This window comes from Cololabis saira, chromosome 18 (genome assembly GCF_033807715.1).
Source record: "Cololabis saira isolate AMF1-May2022 chromosome 18, fColSai1.1, whole genome shotgun sequence".
NCBI classification, from domain to species: Eukaryota; Metazoa; Chordata; class Actinopteri; order Beloniformes; family Belonidae; genus Cololabis; species Cololabis saira.
Window position 1 is genome coordinate 8,885,233 of NC_084604.1, and position 19,583 is coordinate 8,904,815.

Below are 19,583 nucleotides of genomic sequence, written 5' to 3' on the forward strand. Positions count from 1 at the left end.
AATGTTGAAAAAGCCATATTGGACCAAAAAAACAAATGTGTCTGGAGCCGCAAAAAATGAAAAGTCTTGTATAAGCATTAGAATGAAGGCAACACATGCTGCATGTTTCTATATTAGTTATATTAGCCTACTATCAAAATGACTAAGTTGGCTACAAATACTTAAAGGAGACCTATTATGGCATTTAATGTATATTTTAAACAGGCCTTGAATGTCTTAAAAACAATCTAAAGCTTGTTTTTTATACATAAATCATAAATCCAGCCTGTGGGCCCTGTCACTAGTTTTACCGCTTCTAACCTCTTTTTCTGCGCCTCATTTTTAGGGAAGGGGGGGGTATGATAATGAGGCTCTGTGCTGATTGGCTCCCTGAATGACGTGTAGCAGGGGAGGAGAATAAACCTCGCTCCGCCAGAGCAGCCCAAGCCTGTAAATTATCACAACACTGAATTTTCACAAATGGCAACTTTATTGTTAAAAAAATAAAATATGAGTTGTACATAAATAACATTTATGCACTATTTCAGCCGGATCTGCCCGGCGGATGCTGAACGCTGCCCCGGAGCCACGCCGGGCGCCCGGCGTGGCTCCGGGGCGCATCGCCCGTTACCGGTGATCAAACCGACAGATTTCTCTGAAAGTCTCGGAGGGTGAAGCTGGTCCAGCCTGGGACGTACCCCAGAAATCCCTGCTCCCAAAGCGGCTGGGAACCTAGACAATTTAGTCGGAAACCCCGCTTTGGGAACCAGAAAGTAGGCTGGAGCCGCGCGCATCACCGCGGCTTTAACCGGGAAATCTGACCGGTTCCGACCGGCCGGGACCGCAGGAACCGGCCTTGACTGGTAGCAGGGACTCCCGGGGACCGACCAGCGGAATTTCAGCCGGATCTGCCCGGCGGCTGCTGCGCAACGGGCGCTGCAACCCCGCGGCGGGCGCACAGATCGGCTCCGGAGCGCATCCGCTGCGCATCGCCCGTTTACGGGGATCAAACCGACAGATTTGGCTGGAAATGTTGGAGGGTGAAGCTGGTCCGACCTGGGAAAGACCCCGAGGACCCAGCTCTCAAACCACCCGGGAACCTGGATGATTTAACCTGGATCCGCGGCGCAGCGTCTGACTGGCTGAAGGAAGCACCGCTCCAGCAGCGGAGAGAGCTGGTTGTGGGCGTGGTTTCAGCAGCGGAGGCTGAACCTATGGAAATGAGCGCCTATGGTGACGTCACCCTAGGCGCAGATTCAGAATGGCTCAAAAAAAGGTCACGTGACACTGGGGGACTCTGTCCGGCGGGGTCAGAGACCTTGCAGAATTTCATGGTATTTTGTCTCCCCTGTGCTGGCAGGGTGAGGGGAGACCACTGTATGTCAAAACAAGAAAAAACGTGTTTTTCATAATAGGTCACCTTTAAGAGTTAACATACCTGCATAAAAGCAGTCTGCTCAATATCAATCACATCACACGACTCAACACAATAATTGAGTAGCTGCCGCTGAATTTATGTCCTTGATTTGCTGATTGGTGATGCTGCTGCCATCTTAATGGCCCTTTCCTTCACTGTCTTAGCGGAGAGAGTCTGTATTATCTCGGTTTTGGTTTTGAAGTCTGCAAATATGTCTGCAAACGGTTTTCCATGCTTTATTATCTCCCCGGTTGCAACAAAACTTGCAGCAGTAGTGGAGTTTGGAGATGCAATCCACTTCTTAAATCTATTTTTGCGCTCCTCTAATTTTTCCAGAAGTAATGCAATAGCACTTTTTCTCTCCCTCCCAACTGGGAACTCTGCTGCAAATGTAGCATTTCCTTCCCTGGAAACGTCTTTCCACATGACTCTTTTTGTTATTGGACAACTTCTCGCTACAGACCAAACATTCAGGCAATGAATGCAAATGACTCTGTCCAAGAAATGTTGAATCCTCTTTTCTCCTCAGTTATTTTTCTCTTTTTCCCTTTGGGATCCATGGCCATCACACAGCCGCCGGTTTGTTTACAACAGCCACCTGCCTGGCGCCGTCCTGCTGGCAGAAACGTGTGTCGCAGGCTATGACGCAAATCTTCGTAAACAGAAATGTTGAAATTTAATATTGATTCTAAACATTTTTACAGCATTGGAAAACATTAAGAATGTTTGTGTCATGTTGGTCCTACAGAAACAAAAAATATATTTCCCTCCCCCATCTATTTCCATTTTCAAAAATGTTTGAAAAAGCTCCAGGAGCCACTAGGGCGGCTCTAGAGCTGCGGGTTGCCGACCCCCGTCCTGGACTGTTCACACAGCACCAGGGCTGGAAAAGGCCCTACAGTTGAAGGAACCGCTGTGTGAACAGAGCTGGAGATGAAGGCTGGTGGACGTCACACAGAGATGTCATTTCTGGAAATGTAGGAAAGGATGTTGGTGGTGATCCAATCAGCTGTAAAATCATTCAGCCATGCGGGTTTTCCTCTGCAGGTGCGGGTTTTATTCTCCAAAGGTCCCTTCATCTCCATCTTTGCCAGCGACCCTCACATCATCATCAAAGCCATCAACCAGAACCTGAACAGCGTCCTCAGAGACTCCAACATCAACGGACACGACTACATGAGGAACATCGTCCACCTGCCCGTGTTCCTCAACAGCCGAGGACTCTCCAGCGCCAGGAAGATGTGTGCTGCCGCGCCCGCCAATGGAGACCCCGCCAACACTGACGGTAACCATGACGACACAAACAATGACCCACTCCCGAGAGAGAAGAAGGGCTGGCGTTGAGTACTCACCTGGTTCATGACTCTCCCTGAATACCGTATTGGCCCGAATATAAGACGGTGTTTTTTGCATTTAAATAAGTCTGAAAAAGTGGGGGTCGTCTTACATTCGGGGTCTAGACGTTATACCCATTCACACCGCTAGATGGCGCCAGATATCTTTAAAGCGAATGCCGAACTTAACCCCCCTAGGCCAAAGCAAACCCCTGTCACGAAGAAGAAAAATAAAAATAGCGGTAAGAAAGAAAAGATAAGAAAATAACAGAAGAGATAACAGAAAATGGAGAAACGTAGCGACAATCTGGAGAAAAGTGGGTCGAAGAAGTTATGATGCAAACTTCAAGATGATGATTTGAATGAGGCAAAAGAACAGGCTTTTTCTCTCTAATATATTGTTATCATTTGTTTCAGATGTACTGTAATTATTTTCTGTATAAAAATTGAATTTGGTGTTTAAAAAGTCTTTTTTCAAACTTGAGTCTTGAAAAAGAGGGGGTCGTCTTACAATCAAGGTCGTCTTATATTCGGGCCAATACGGTACTAACATCAGACATTAACAAACCCACGCACCGTCAAAGCTTCACAGTTGTTGTTTTCTTACAAACAAGAAAAGTCGTTTCTGAGGAGCGGTTTTGAAGCCCGTTTTTTTTTATGCAGGGAGGAGCCATGTTGTTTAGGAAGCTGAAGAGAACACGCCCACCACATCTCATGAAACCAAAATAACCGTCACGTTTAGCCAACACTGCCTCATACCAACTGGCTGTTGCTTCGCTAAGCGCCGTAGGATGACGGTGATAGAGGAGGAAGTGATAACGGCTGGTTATTGGCTGAGCCGACTGTCACTTGATCATATTAGAATTAGGGGTGTCAAATTAGCACGTTAATTGCGATTCATTAATTACAGGCATATTTAGGATCATGGATCGGATCCAACATTTGAACTTTTAAATGTCCTGGTTCCCAGCAGCTGGGTTAGCTTAGCCCTCATCAGCAGGTTCTTGGGCCAGACTGGAGTTAACTCGCTTCTAACCAGGTGAACTTCTGTCTTTCAGCTGGCTGGCACGAGGAGCTGGACAGGAAACTGTCTCAACACAGTCTGGGAGAACTGACCAGGATCGGCAGCAAAACCACGCTCACCCGCCGGGTACAACACGCACACGCACACACACACACGCACACACACACACACTAAAGGGATTATGGATGAATGATTTTATTCAGCTACTAGGTTTTAATTAGCCCAAGTTTGTTGGAGACATGTCAGCTAACAAGAACATTGAAGGTGATTTCTTCAAAAACATTTGATGTATTTAACTTCTGCTATGAACTTGCTGCTAAACTGCTAAACATAAATTCTGCATCGGTGTGAAAAGAAGCAGCTCGGTTGTTTCCGTCCGACCGTGTTCCTGCCGTAGCGCTGCCTTCAGCAGCTGCTGGCTCCGCAGGGTCTCTGTCGTGGATGCTCTGAGAGGACCGCTGCGCTGCGTGGTGGGAGATGTTTCAGGAATTGTGGGGGAATGTTCCATATTTTCTTGGGGGTTGATGATTTTGACCTCTGAGTCACATGTTTGAGGTCATGTGACCTGTGGTGTGTGTGAGCAGCAGAGTAACGAAGTACAAATACTTCGTTACCTTACTTAAGTAGAAATTTTGGTCATCTATACTTCACTGGAGTAATTATTTTTCAGACGACTTTTTACTTTTACTCCTTACATTTTCACACAATTATCTGTACTTTTTACTCCTTACATTTAAAAACAGCCTTGTTACTCTATTTCATTTCGGCCTTTAAAAAAAAAAACTATCCAGTTAAATTGCTCCATCCGGATAGAGTGAATTTGGTTGTGGTTGTTTCAGATGTTCTTGTCCAGTTTTGTTCTTACATCCGTTCCCTCAGATTCCTGCAACTAAACTTGGATGTACATTCCAATAAAGGTTAGGATAAATGATAACATGCCTCTGAAGTTTGACTTTTTGCACCAACTAGTCATCATATCTCCTGCTCTCTGAAACACATGTTAATGCTCAATAGTACACATATATGGTTCTTTAATATATTTGCACTATACTAAGATGCATTCATTTTCAATGGCTTTTGTCCTTAATGGCTTTTTCCCCCTTACATTACTTTTACTTTTATACTTTAAGTAGTTTTGAAACCAGTACTTTTATACTTTTACTTGAGTAAAAAACTTGAGTTGATACTTCAACTTCTACAGGAGTATTTTTAAACTGTAGTATCTATACTTCTACCTGAGTAATGAGTGTGAATACTGAAGACACCTCTGGTGAGCAGGACACATACCGGCGGCGTCAGGTGCAGCGCTCCGTGACCCGTCAGATGTCCTTCGACCTGACCAAGCTCATGGTGACGGAGGACTGGTTCAGCGACATCAGCCCACAGGTCATGAGGAGGCTGCTGAACATTGTGTCCGTCACAGGTGTGATGTCCTTCCTCTCTCCAGCACCTCCTCGCACCTGGATCCAATTAAGTTTCTGCAGCAACAGATCAACCCCTGTCTTCCTGTCTGCGTCCAGGTCGACTCCTGCGAGCCAATCAGATCAACTTCAACTGGGACCGCCTGGCATCCTGGATCAACATGACGGAGCAGTGGCCCTACAGGACGTCCTGGCTCATCCTGTACCTGGAGGAGACCGATGGAGTCCCCGAGCAGGCCTCGCTCAAGACCATCTACGAGAGGTCAGGGGTCACCCTTGTTTTCATGTCAGTAACCTGAACCTTAACCACAGCAGCTGATCGGATCTGTCTGAGGGACGACCTCCGTCCACTCTAGCGTCCACTAGGATCCGGACCTGCAGCAATACATTAACCCAGTTTGCTGCAGGTGTAACGTTAAGCCTGGGATATACTTGCAGTTGGTGCTTGCATTCACATCCGTTCATGTCCGTTCGTGTGCACCACCAACCGCAACGTCGCTCGCGTGGTACGCGAGGAGAGCGCGTCGCAGCGGTGACCGATAGGGGGCAGTAAGCAGAGCAACAGTTGGAAAAGTGGAAAAATAGAAGCTAAAGATCCAGGCACTCGAGACGAGGTGGATAAAAAGATAAAAAAGCCTTTATTAAAAAACGGCTGCCAACATGTTTCAGCCTATCTGGCCTTCATCAGGGCAAAAGCAATACAGAGAAAGGAACCCATATAAATAACCACAGGGGTGGTAATGAGCACAGGTGAAAACAATCACTCATCAAGGCGAAAACACTGGTATATCCATCATAGAGCAACATTTTAAGGTGGTATGGGGAGTTAAACTCATCACAACCAATAATCATTAGAATAAAACATACATATAGTACACAAAAAAAGCGCCGCACATATGAGCAAAAAATGTCTACAACAGTTGGAAAAGTGATTAAATATTTAGCAGCAGCGGTAGTAGCAGTAGTAGTAGCAGTAGCAGATTAGAACAACAAACAAGTTTACATGACAACATTGGATGATGTAGGAGATTATAACATTGCTTTGGTTGTGATCTCGGCAAAAGAAACTGTGCCAGCGACCTCCGCGTTGTCACTTGTGACCAGCTGGTATCAGACCGGGACCAGCACCACTCATGGCCAGAGCCAGAACTGCAGGTCGCGTAGCATTCTGTGTCTTTTTGAGAACGTGCACGTCGACCTGTGAAATGAACGCAGGATACGCGTGGCGGCCATGATGTGTACGCGTTCTGAACTGCAAGTATATCCCAGGCTCATGTCTCAACCGCGTCTGCTGCAGGTGTAACGTTAGTCTCCTGACACGTGTGGCACACAGAAGTGTCCTTCCATTAATTGTGTCTGCTTTCCTCTCAGAGTGTTGAAGAACATCCCCACCACCAAAGACGTGGAGCCACTGTTGGAGATTGATGGCGACGTCCGTAGCTTTGAGGTTTTCCTGTCGTCGCGGACTCCCATCTTGACGACCAGAGACATTCGTACCTTCCTGCCCTGCACAGTGAACCTTGACCCCAAACTCAGAGAGATCATCTCAGGTAACCACCGGGGCCAGTTGTGGGGGATGGATTGATGGATTGATTGATTGATTGATTGATTGATTGATTCAAAACTTCATTGCCACCATGGCCACAACAATACAACATAACAATACACATTAACATATCTCCACCTAGGGACAGCAGTGGATCAATACAACAGAAAATAACCAGAAAATGACCCCCCCCAAAAAAAGGAGATAAAAGAAAAAGAATACAATCCATTTAAAAGTACAATGTGCAGGACAAGTATAGCAGCAAATTAAACAGCTAAGAATATAGCTGTAATTAAAGTGCACTGTACAAAAGAATATGGCAGCAAAAGAGTCTAAAACAGTGGATGCAGTTTAAAGTGCAATGTGCAGTACAAGGGTTAATATACAGTAGCAGCAAGACATGACATCAGCAGTCCAAGTTAAAAAGTCTGGTTGCTGCAGGAACAAAGGACTTCCTAAATCTCTCTGTGGAGCATCTGGGCAAAAGAAGCCGTCTACTTCTGCTACTTATATACCGGTATACCGGTTCATACCGAATACCGGTGTTTATTTTTCTTATGATATGAATTTTTCATATACCGTAATACCGGTGAGTATGTACAGTAGCGTACACAACGTTGGGAACGCCGCGCCACGCGGCGGAACGTAGCGCCGCTGGACACTGTTTGTGAGGGGACTGTTTAGCAGCAGTGATGCACCGATTGTTCGGTAACCGAAATTGTTCAGCCGAAAATGGCAAAAAAACACTTTCGGTGTTCGGTGGAATAAGTGGGGAAAAAATCCGAACAATTAATAACGGCGTTGTAAAATAAGGAAATAGACTGGCCGCTTCCGTACCGGTTGCGCACCACAAACATAAATTGTTGGCCAACCAAAAAGTAACCACGTAAGAATTTTACCTAACATTCACCAGGAGGTGGAACCAAAACAACATAATGCTGGGAAATTAAAAAATGTTCAGTTTTTTATGTTCAATAAATATTTTCTACCTTGTAATTTTGTAAAAGATTTTTTCTTTGAAAAGCATGCCTAAATCAAATTTATCTATACTAGTGTGGACATTAATGTTTTTCTACAATATTTCCTCCTCATGACATTAAAATAGGCCATTCTAAGCCAATTTACCGCAGCAATTCCTTTCCAAATCATTAGAAAATGTGGTTAACACCCAGTTGTGCATGAAAAAAAAAATACCGTGATATACCGTGAAACCGATTATAATTTTGAAAAATACCGTGATATAAATTTTTGGTTATACCGCCCAGCACTAACAGGGGATGATCATCTTGGGACAGGATAGCTCTGAGCTTCCTCCTAGTCCTCTGCTCTGTTCTGACCTCCAGAGAAGAAGGGCTCATACCTATGACAGATCCAGCCTTTTTAATAAGTTTATTAATCCTGTTCCTGTCCTCCAATGTCAGGCTTCCACCCCAACACTTGCTAAAATACCGTTATAAAAACCATTTAAAAGGGATCTGCTGATGTCACAGAGGACCCTGCCAGCACTCCTCATCCAGATGTGTCTCTCTGCTGCAGATGTGCGTGCAGCCCGGGAGCAGATGAACATGGGTGCAGTCACGTACCCGCCGGTCCCCCTGCCGGAGGCTCAGCCCCGCCCCACCTCCGTCTACAGCCAGGTCTCGTCCAACTGCTCTCCATCTGCATCCTTCAGCGGACCTTTCAACCACGCAGGAGGGGGCGTTGTCTCCCCGCAGCCCCACAGCAGCTACTACAGCGGGATGGTCGGCCCACAGCACCCCTTTTACAACAGGGTACGTACAGACCCCGCCCCCTCACCCCACCCCTCCATTGATCCCCCAACTCCTGCTTCAGTTTGGTTCTTCATTCTTCATTTGGTTCCGTTTCCATGTTTTAAAGTGAATCTCCGCTGTCACGTGAGCAGCTCGTGATGTTTTATGGCTCATGTTTTGAGCAGAAACATGTTTCAGCAGAGATTCACTTCTTTTTAAGTTTCTTATGTTGATTCACCTCCATGAACATTATTTTGATTTTTTTGCCCCTTCCCCAGCCATATTTCCCCCATCATCTTTACCAGCTGCCACGCCCACTCGTGGCCTCCTTCCCACCACACCTTTATCCACGCCCACCTCCTAAAAGCGGCTTCATCCGGGATGCCGCTGCGCTTGTAAGTACCACCAGCAGCTGAAGTCAAATTGACATCCCTTACTGATTGTTAGTCCCTGAACATGTACGGACCAAGTCTCACCCGAAACAAGTCGATAATCATTTCTGCTTTTGAAGTAGGAGGTTTCACATCTAGGAACTTTTTAATGTGGCATTTCAATGTGATGGATATCATGACTGCAGACTATAAGAGCTGGTTCCGATCTAGAATGAAACAGCTGGTTGTGGATCCAAAATAGAAGGGCTGGTACCGGCCCAGACAAAAAGGGCGGGTTCCATTCATGACTAAAACAGTTTGTTTTCGGTCAGGAGTAAAAGAGCTGGTTTCAATAAACTAGCACTAGTACTATTAACTAAATTAGTTCCAGTACACTAGTGCTACTAATGGAGTTACCGTGTCATAACTTCATGCGATGCGAGCGAGCGTTAGCGACAAAATCAATTCCATTGCTTTATTTTCTATTGGACTGTCCTAACTGGACGCACCGTTTTGAGCTGAACATTTGTCGGACGCCCTGCTTCTATTTTCTTCCTGTTGCTCGCGTTGAAAGCCGGTTGAAAGCGCTGTAGGAAACAGTCATGGATGAGGAACGTCTGATCCAGTTAGTTGAAATGAGAAGTTATCTCTATGATTCCTCCTCATTTCACTTCAAAAAAGTGGCAGCTGGCTGAAGGGAGATCGCCAGGAAGCTGGAAGTTTCTGATAAGATATAATAATAAGATAATATATAATAGTAATAATTAATAATAATAATAAGATAATATATAATAACAATAATATGCCACTTTATTGAGGTTTTTGTAGTGAAATGAAGATAACAAGTACTCACCCATCTTTTATTTGTCTCTTTACTCTTTTAGGAGTTATTTTAGGAGTTTCTTTCAGGAGCGCACGGGCGGGTAGTGCAGTGAATAAAGGCTGATTTATGGTTCCGTGTAAAATCTACGCCGTAGGCTCTGCGTTGGTGTAACGTGGAACCATAAATCAGCCTTAAAAAGCGAGTTTCAGCTGTCAATCAAAATAACGTGGGGGCCCATAACGCTTTCATTGTGGACAGAGAGCGTTCAATGTAACACAGTGCGACGCGATAGTCGGACGCTCGCGTGCAGTTAGGACAGGCTGTTAAAGTTAGCTGGTTCCAGTAAACTAGCACTAGTACTGTTAAATTAATTAGTTCCAGTAAACTAGCACTGTTAATAGAGCTCAAGTTAGCTGGTTCCAGTAACCCTGTACTATTAATGGGGTTCAAGTTAGCTGGTTCCAGTAAACTAGCATTGTTAATGGAGTTAAATATAACTAATTAGCTGGTTTCAATAAACTAGCACTAGTACTGTTAACTTAATTAGTTCCAGTAAACCAACACTGTTAATTAAGTTCAAATTAGCTGGTCAGCTAGTACTGTTAATCAAGTTGAATATAACTAAAAGTAACTGGTCCCAGTTTAAAACAGAGTTACTGTTAACTTCACAAAACCACTTTCAGTGTCATCTGTCTTCTTCTTCTGCGCTCCCGAGCTTCCTTTGCTCTTCTTCTTCTGCGGTTGTTGGAGTGCAGCTGCTGATGTTCTTGATTCATTCCTCTGTGTGTCACTGCTCCTGTGTGTTTTCCTGACGTTTTCATCTTGTCTGTCTGTCCGTCTGCAGTGTAAGGGTTCATCTCTAAGAAGGAAGCAGGTACTGAATTGTCCCTGAATCACCTCCCCTGTCCTCCTCTGATGTCCACAGCAAACATCGGGTTTGGGATGAACACTTTCTTGTTCTAGTAGCTCCAGTTTTCAGACATTTACCCCAGCAAAAATCCCCACAGTCCACTAGTCCCTACACCTCTGTTTGAGCTAGTGGTTCATGGCCTTGTGGTCCCAACAGAGTAGTTCAGTTGAATGGTACATCCTAAGCTCTTAAGAAGAAACCACAACAGAGAAGTTAGTTTATTATCTCACAAATAACACAAACAGGATTCTTTAAAGCGGTGGTGTTACTGGTTTATTGTGGTCATTTTGAAATCTGATGGAACTTAGTGGACAACCCTTATGAATGGAAGGGGGCCCCCGGCTATAAGCTTTCCTAGCTTCCTTGGGGGACCCATTCACTCTACCCACTTAATTTGATTGTATTATAATAACTATTATTATGGTATTGTGAATAAATTCAAACTTCAATGTTTCAGTTTTACAAAATAGCTCACAAAAGTTATTTCACAAACTTATTTTCACTTCCGTGCAGCTTAGAAAACAAGCTGACCTTACTAAGTTATTTAAGAACAAATCTAAAGAAGCAGCTAGCACATTTGAACAGGCTGTGAGACATTTAAGTCAGCATCTCATTAGAATCTCAGATATAACTGTTAATTCAGCCACAGTTCACCCAGACTTAACGCAGACTTTGGCGAGACACCTTGTGTCCACCTGTCATATGTCTCTCTGTATGAATTATGGAGTGCTACGTAACGTGACTTTTAGTTTTTACTTAGACTTAGTGGATGTGTTGTCCTTGAAGCGTTTATGTGGACGCTGGGGGCACAGAGCGCCTGATAACAACACAAACACGTGTCTGTGTTTGTTACTTTACTAGAGGAGTATTAGGGCCAGGCAGGAGAAAAAATATGAGAGGGGAAGATTTTTTTTTTATTGTGCATTTTGAGAAAAAAAGTCTAAATGTTGAGGAAAAAAGTTGAAATGTCGAGATTAATGTTAAAATACAATTTCAAGAATAAAGTCGAAATTTCAAGAATAAAGTCGAAATTTTGCCTTTTTTCTCAACATTTCAATTTTATTCACAAAATTTTTACTTTTTTCTTGAGAGTGTATTTCAACATTATTCTTGACATTTTTATTTTTTTCTCAAAATTGTACATTAATCTTGACAATTCGACTTTTTTCTCGACATTTTGAAATGCATAATGAAAAAAAAATCCTTTTAAAATATTTTATTTTTCTCCTGCCTGGCCCTAATACTCTTCCGTAGATAATGTTCAAATAAAGTTTGAATAAATATATAGTATATATATATAATAAAGCCAACTTAACTTTTCAGTATAAAGTGAAAATAACCTTCTCAGCTGAGCTCGCAATCTTCCTCTTTTACAATATGCAGGCATTACTGTACGCCTTATACACTTAGTCTGCTCCTAAATGCCAAAAAATAAACCAGATGGGCAAAAATGAGATTCCTGTCAACAATCACTGCTGATTCTACATCCAATAAGTCCAGCAGCTCCGTCCACCGCCCCCAAACACCGCTCCAACGTTCACCGGAGGTTTATTCAGGCGCGTCAGTTTGTCTTTTTTTCTTGCTTCTCTGCAGCTGCCTTCTTCTTTTTCTTCTGCTTACTTCGCTTACATGTGTAAACAGTAGCTGCTGAAGGAAATATCAGCAACTTTACCTGCAGTGTTTGTTTTAATAAATCTCTTACAACCACCTCACATCTAGTTTTCCTCAAGCGGTGGTGTGTCAATGTTTACGTGAAGCAGGCAGGAAGGGAGGAGGGAGGTTGTCTGGAGCAGGTTCACCGCTCTATGATTGACATTTGGCAAACACGCCCCCTGGCTGTGATTGGAGGAGCTGCAGCTGGAGCGGTGGAAACTGGTAAACTGCACTGTCAGCTGCAGTAGGGCTGTGTAATCGATTTTAAATCTAAATCGGATTTATTAATCAAGACGATGTTAAAAAAAGGAAAATCGGAAAATCGATTTTCCTTTTTTGCAGCTGTCTGCATTACAGACAGAGCTCGTCTAGTCATCTTTGTTTGGTCAAGAAAATTTTAAATGTTGTCACTTTACTAAACTCAAGGAGGATTTACAGTATCTTTCAATTGCACTTCATTCCCAATAGGGAAATTTGTTTGCTATTTTTCTTTAAAAATAAAGATAAAATATTTGAAACAATTTATTCCATTGTCTTTTGTAGTTTTACCAAAAAAATCGAAAATCAGGTTTTTAGAGAAAAGGAATCGGGATTTTATTTTCGTCCAAAATCGCCCAGCCCTAAGCTGCAGTATAAAGTGTTCACACATTCATAGAGGATGTTTTAGTAGTTTAGTAGGTTGAGGTTGTCAACAAAAAGAGCCGTGCCAGAGTTTAGCTGAAACCCGAACGGAAGTTTAGCCAGAGCTCAGCCGTGTCTGAGCCAGAGTTTGTTTTAGCCACATCTGAGCTACGATTTAGCCACATCTGAGCTACGATTTAGCCACATCTGAGCTACGATTTAGCCACATTTGAGCTATGATTTGGCAACATCCAAACCGGAGTTCAGCCCAAACTCATCCGGTTGCTGTGGACATAAAGATCTAATGTTCCAACTGCTACATCTCCCAGCATGCATCTCCCCTGGTCCACCCGTAGCTGTAGTAGTTGCTTGATCTGCTCATTCTGGAAACTTGTGCTTTCATCACTGACACCTTTTGTAAGACCTATGGGGCAGGAAAAGGAACAAAATTCAGCTATGGCGGGGCTCCACATGCCTGCCACCCATCTGAATTCTGTCTCTCTTCCTGCTTCGTTAGCCCCCCATCACCCCCCCATGACCCCCCCACCCCCACTGCACTCTTAAACCAGCAGCAGTTTAAGTTCACCAACAGAGATATGAGCTCCAGACTTGCAGGTGTCTTGGTCAGACACCGGCTGACGTGCTGATTGCATGACGGACGGCTTCCTACTGTCCTCTGGGGACGAATGATTGGACTTGCAAGGTCATGCAACGATTGGTTCCCCCATTTAACCCTGGGTTGTTGTTGAGTCCTGACGACCGGTACAACCTCAGATGTAGCTGACACTGCAAACAGATGTTTTTAACTTGTGTGTGTGTGTGTGTGTGTGTGTGTGTGCGTGTGTGTGTGTGTGTGTGTGTTTCCAGGGTGCTCCTTCCATCGTGTCCGTGACTCCGTCCGTCCTCCTCAGCTCCATGACGACGGACGCCGTGTGCGAGCGTGTGCGGCAGATGGACGGCATGGACCAGAACCTGACTGGACAGTACGCCGCCACCATCAGGAAGGTCAGTGACGCGTCGCTCAGAAACGCAGAGCAGCCGATCACGTGATGCTGGAGATCACGCTGCCGGCTGGCTGGAGTTTAGGTCAAAGGAACCTCCCTCAGTCTGGGGGGGTCCTGGTTCCTGGTTCCTGGTTCCTGGTTCCTGGGTCCTGGTCTTGAACTGAGGATGTTCGTATGAATCGCTCCTTGAACTTTCAATTCAAGTGTATTCACTTACCGTATTGGCCCGAATATAAGACAGTGTTTTTTGCATTGAAATAAGACTGAAAAAGTGGTGGTCGTCTTACATTCGGGGTCTGGACGTTATACCCATTCACAACGCTAGATGGCGCGAGATATCTTTAAAGGGAGTGCTGAATTTAATTCCCCAGGCCAAAGCGAACCCCTGTCACGCAGAAGAAAAATAAAATAGCAGTAAGAAAGAAGAAGAAAATATTAGAAGCGATAACAGAAAATGGAGAAACGTAGCGACAATCTGGAGAAAAATGGGTGGAAGTTCGGCAGGTAAACCGGCAGCTGAGGAGAAGTTATGATGCAAACTTCAACATGATGATTTGAATGAGGCAAAATAACTCTTAATAACGCTTTTTCTCTCGAATATATTGTTATAATCATTTGTTTCAGATGTACTGTAATTATTTTCTGTATAAAAATTGAATTCTATTATTGTGCGGCATGAATTTTCAGAGTTTTGCCGATGCGGGCGGGAGTTGAACACGCACATTGCGGGTGGTAATGGTCAGAAATTCAGCGGGAGCGGGATGAAGAAAACAGTCCCGCGCAGCAGGGCTCTCGTTTCCGTTGCTCGGAACCTGCTGCAGCCCCAGACTGGGTTCTGACCGGGTTCTGAGCAGGTTCTGAGCAGGTTCTGACCAGGTTCTGCTCTGTGTTGTGATTCCAGGCCAACGTGAACGGCAGAGTTCTGTCCCAGTGCAACATCGATGAGCTGAAGAAGGAGATGAACATGAACTTCGGAGACTGGCAGCTGTTCCGAGCCATGGTGGGTCTGCCGCGCTAACGCTTCAGGCCCGTTTTACACCAGAACCGGTTCCAGGTCTGACCCGGCTCTGCCTCCCTCTGCAGGTTCTGGACCTGCGTGTCCTGGAGAGCCAGGTGCTGAACGAGGAAGCGGCCAGCGAGCAAGGCAGCGTGGCGGGCGTTCACCCTGAGGCGGGGCGGCGGGCCGCCGCGCCGCCACACGCCGGCGCCGCCCACCCGGACGGGTCGCCCATGTACAGCTTCAACCTGAGCTTCGAGGAGCTGAGCGGCGTGGGATTGGATGAGGGGCCGCGGCCCGGACACGCCCCCTGGATGGTAACCATAGAGACGTTTAACCGGGTTCTGATTAGGAATGATATCGACTCAAATGTCAAGAATCGATTCGATTCCGATTATTAAGATCCAGAATCGATTATCACCATTTGATTCGATCCATTTCAATATTGATTTGGGTTAGTGTTTCCTGGATTATATGACGGTAAAATGATTGAAATAATAATTTCACAATAATTATTGTGAAATAACAAAGAAATAAATAACTCAAATAGGCCTTTCAATATCAATTTAAAGTGCAAAAAAAGAAAGAAATTGCAACAGTTCATGCAGTAAACAAATTATTTTAGCTTGTCTGATTTATTCTGTCACCAGACACAGCTGGACATGAAGCACCGGCATTTTTCAGGTATTTCATGACAAACCGTGTCCGATAACAAAGAAACCAAACAAGCTATAGTAAATATAGATAATATGAACTTCATTGAACTAATATAACATTTAGAAATTTAAGCTGAAATGTCCAGCATTTTCTCTAAAGAAAAGTTAATTTAGTTCAGGAGTTTTCAAAACTACTGGGATTAAAGTTCACCAGGAAAAAATGTAATGATGAGAAAAAAAAAAAAAAAAAAAAAAAAAAATTAATAAAAAAATAAAATCGATCTTTAGACATAGAAATCAATTTTTAGGAATTCATATGAGAATCGATTTAGTATCAGAAAATCGATTTTTTTTTAACACAGGCTTAGTTCTGATCAGTTACTGAACAGATTTGATCAATTATCAGCTTTTTTAAGAGTAAAAGAATCATTGCTGGTAAACCCTGTTAACTGTGAGGGCTTATTGATTATTCCCTGTGGGGTTATGGTGATGGCTTTGCTCCGCTCAGCTTCAGCGTTGTTCTGCCATCTGTCCTCAGGGGGGCGCTCACCGCACCGCCAGCATGACCAGCCTCAACTCCCAGGAATCCTCCAACGACATCGCCAAGCTGACGGACAAGCAGCAGCAGGAGTACCGCTGCGCCTACCAGGAGTACATCGCCCAGATGGCCACGCTGGAGATGGGCGGCGGCAGCGGCCGGGAGAAGCCCGTCCAGCCGCAGCCCGAGCAGTTCATGACGCCGTCCTCCGAGGACAAGAGCAAGGACGGCGCCGAGCAAGACGGACGCAAGTCCTACAACAAGCGGAGCGCTGCCAAACCGGCGGCCGACAACGCCGACTTCGTCTCCAACAACGACGGCCTGGACCCGATCACGGAGGAGGATGAGAAGGGCGACCACGGCTCCTCCAAGTCCCTGCTGACCCGTAAGAAGTCTGCAGACAAAGGGCTGTTCCAGGGCGCCGCCGACCTGAAGCTGAAAGCCGGCGGCGGGCTGCGCTACCAGAAACTGACGAGCGACGACGAGGAGTCGGAGGAGTCGGACAACGCCCCCCTGCTCAAAGACAGCAAGAAGGCGGCCGAGCAGAAGCCGCCCGGCGGCTCGCTGGCGCTCAAGGGGAAGGACTACCTGTCGGACGCCACGCTGGACAAGAAGGACTCGTCGGACTCGGGCGTACGCTCCAACGAGAGCTCGCCCAACCACTCGCTGCAGGACGAGGAGGCGGAGCTGTCGCAGCTGGAGCGCTCCGACCTCATCGAGCTGGACGAGGACGGCCCGGCCCGGAAGCGCGGCGTCCCCGCCGGCCTGGGCGGCCTGCAGGACCCGGCCGTGGCCCGCATGTCCATCTGCTCCGAGGACCAGTGCAGCCTGCTGGCCAGCAGCCCCGACGACAGCTGGCCGTCCTCCCGGGGAGCCAACCTGAACCGCACGCCCAGCAACGTGACGCTCAACAACAACACCAACGCTCAGACACGCCCCGAGCCCACCTCCTCCTCCACCGCCGACGTCATCGTGGCCCCGACCGCCACCCGGCCCGCCCCCAACAACGAGAACGTCCGGGTGGTGCACCTGAAGAGGGGCCTGAAGCCCGGAGACCCCCCCGAGGTCTGCACCGTCTCCTCCGACACCCTGGCGTTCGGCGAGGAGCGCGAGAGCATCCTGTGACCTCGCCGGGAGCACGAGGAGCCGCCCCGGGGGCCGTGAGAACCGCCCCCTCCTCTTCGACCAATCAGGAGCTCCCAGGAGCCGCCTAACTGTTGTGGAAGTGTCGTCCTTGGTGTCGTGGTCGTAGCTGCATGCTCTCTGCTGTGGTCGCTCCAGCGCCACGTCTGCACGTAAACTAGAAGCTGCATGTTGTCGTTTAACAACAAAAGTATTTAATGGACTGAAGGTTTGGAGGGAACTGAGAGGTAAACGTCTGGAATCAGCACATGTTGGATTTTATTCAAGACAAGGCAAGTTTATTTGTATAGCACAATTCAACACAAGGTAATTCAAAGTGCTTTACATCAACATTAAAAGCGGCAAGACACAATTAAACAGTGAATAACAAATAAAATAATAAGAAAAGAGGTAAAATAATAGTAGCCAACTCGTGCTACTGGGGTCAGCCAATCCTGCACCCTGCCACAATAATGAAAAGCACAAGTTGTTAAAAAGTAAGGGCAGTAGAGTACAGCAGGTACATCTCATTCTTACAATGGCAAGAATTACGTTTCTATACGGTCAAAACGACTGGGTCAAATACAGTATTACATAAAATATTTTAAAGATATGAATGACTGATGGATCCCCGCCTCAGAGCGGCGGTGCAGGTGCATGATGGGCCGGAGCGGCAGCTAGCTGAGTCTCTCCAGGCTCAGGTCTCGGTGGCAGGAGTCTACGTGGGGCGTTGTCATGGCAACACTTGATCACAGGTGTCTGATGCAGGGCTGGGGATCCATTCAAATGTCAAGAATCGATTCCGATTCTTAAGATTCAGAATCGATTATCACGATTGGATTCGATTCCCATATCAATCTGGGTTAGTGTTATTAAAACATTTTTGTTGAGCTTTTTCGAGATACTAGTATTATATTGAGATTCAACAGCAAGTATTGGCAGCTAATGATGCTGTAAGGACCAATCAGCTCCCAGAATGCTGATAGAACTGCTTTCAGAAACATCGTGGGGAAGAATTATCAAACAGATCCAGGGAGGAAACAGGGACGTATGAAATCGATTTCATTTTTTTCCCACATTCGGTTTTCATTTTTTCGGTTTTGAATTTTTGAGAATTTGGTTTTTAGCATTTCATGGAAATATAACCCCAAGACAGTATATAAAGTAATGAAATATAGACAATGTATGCAATTATAACTGAAAACTTTAATGTTTTCATACCTTTAAACATATTTAAAGGCAAAAACATGGCACTAGTTATGCTTGTGTCTAATAATCTAATGGGCATAAACAAAAAAAATACCAAAAGTTGTAATGTAATGATGAAAAAAAAAAAATCGATCTTTAGACATACAAATCGATTTTTAGGAATTAATATTAGAATCAATTTAGAATCGGAAAATTGTTTGGTTTTTTTTTCAACACAGGCCTACTCTGATGTACCTTCATCAAACCATAAACAGCCAATCAGAGTTCCTCCCGCTAACGTCACCAGGAGCCACTCGTGCTCCATCCCTTCAGCTAAAACCAGCCAGTCCTTTTCTAAATGGATCCACTGAGCTGATTGCAGATGTTTAGCCCGATCGGTGCTCCAGGATCTCCAGAAGTGTGATCAGTATTAACCGTGACCGTTGACTGTGTTGCTGTTTCTGTGTTCAGACAGGAAGTTGCTCCTTCCTGCGTCACCACGACTGCTTTTTATTCTGAGGTTGATCGAGGAACGATGGTTTATTGAACACCGGGTTCATCTCCACCTACTTTCTACGGACAAGTCAGGCTTCATTGAACCCGAAGTAAAGTTTGAATCAGTCTCCTTCAGAATAAGAGCCTCACTAGTATTGGATGTTTTTAGTGAATTTGTGTTGTTCCAGTGTTTAGGTGGTGATATTGTTCGCTGTCTCTGCTGCTTGTGTGATCATGTGACTGTCGTGGACTAGAAAAAGTGAATAAATCTGGATGTTGAACACTGCTGCTTCATGTTTTTTTATCAGATCAAGTTTCAACACTGCTGAAGTTCTGAGAGAACCTCTCAAATCCAGGTGTCTGTATCCACTCATGTTCCCGCACTCTCCCTCTTTCAGTCTCTGTGCACTTTAATGTCCAATATTTGAAAACCGTAAACAATCAAGATACTTGGAGAGGACAGTAATGGATGGTTAGAACCAGAGGTGGCTAGTAACGAGTTACATTTACTCTGTTACATTTACTTGAGTAAGTTTTGGTTGGTTGGATGTTGTACTTTTAGGAGTAGTTTTGAATCACTATACTTTTAACTTTTACTTGAGTAGATTTGTGAAGAAGAAACTGTTCCTCTTACTCCGCTACATTAGGCTACGTTGAGCTGTTACTTTTCTTTTATCCCTTTTATCCGCGTACGGGTCAATCTCATGACATCACTGAGTGATTCTTTGGGAAA

At 45.2% G+C, this 19,583-nt stretch overlaps 1 protein-coding gene across 5 annotated transcripts in view; it reads left to right on the top strand.

Annotated features, from left to right (window-relative positions):
* kidins220b (kinase D-interacting substrate 220b) overlaps positions 1–19,131 on the top strand; it is a 42,178-nt gene extending 23,047 nt beyond the window's left edge. For 2 of the 5 annotated variants that reach the window (XM_061706924.1, XM_061706925.1), the window contains exons 19-30: positions 2,444–2,681; positions 3,789–3,880; positions 5,033–5,177; positions 5,275–5,437; positions 6,547–6,725; positions 8,258–8,493; positions 8,751–8,867; positions 10,511–10,540; positions 13,718–13,855; positions 14,756–14,854; positions 14,938–15,168; positions 16,046–19,131. In XM_061706924.1, coding sequence (XP_061562908.1) covers positions 2,444–2,681; positions 3,789–3,880; positions 5,033–5,177; positions 5,275–5,437; positions 6,547–6,725; positions 8,258–8,493; positions 8,751–8,867; positions 10,511–10,540; positions 13,718–13,855; positions 14,756–14,854; positions 14,938–15,168; positions 16,046–17,170 — 2,793 coding nt within the window. In that variant the 3' untranslated portion in view covers positions 17,171–19,131. The remainder of the gene's footprint in view (positions 1–2,443; positions 2,682–3,788; positions 3,881–5,032; positions 5,178–5,274; positions 5,438–6,546; positions 6,726–8,257; positions 8,494–8,750; positions 8,868–10,510; positions 10,541–13,717; positions 13,856–14,755; positions 14,855–14,937; positions 15,169–16,045) is intronic. The other 3 variants (XM_061706926.1, XM_061706927.1, XM_061706928.1) reach the window with 3 other exon arrangements.
* Positions 19,132–19,583: the final 452 nt, after the last annotated feature.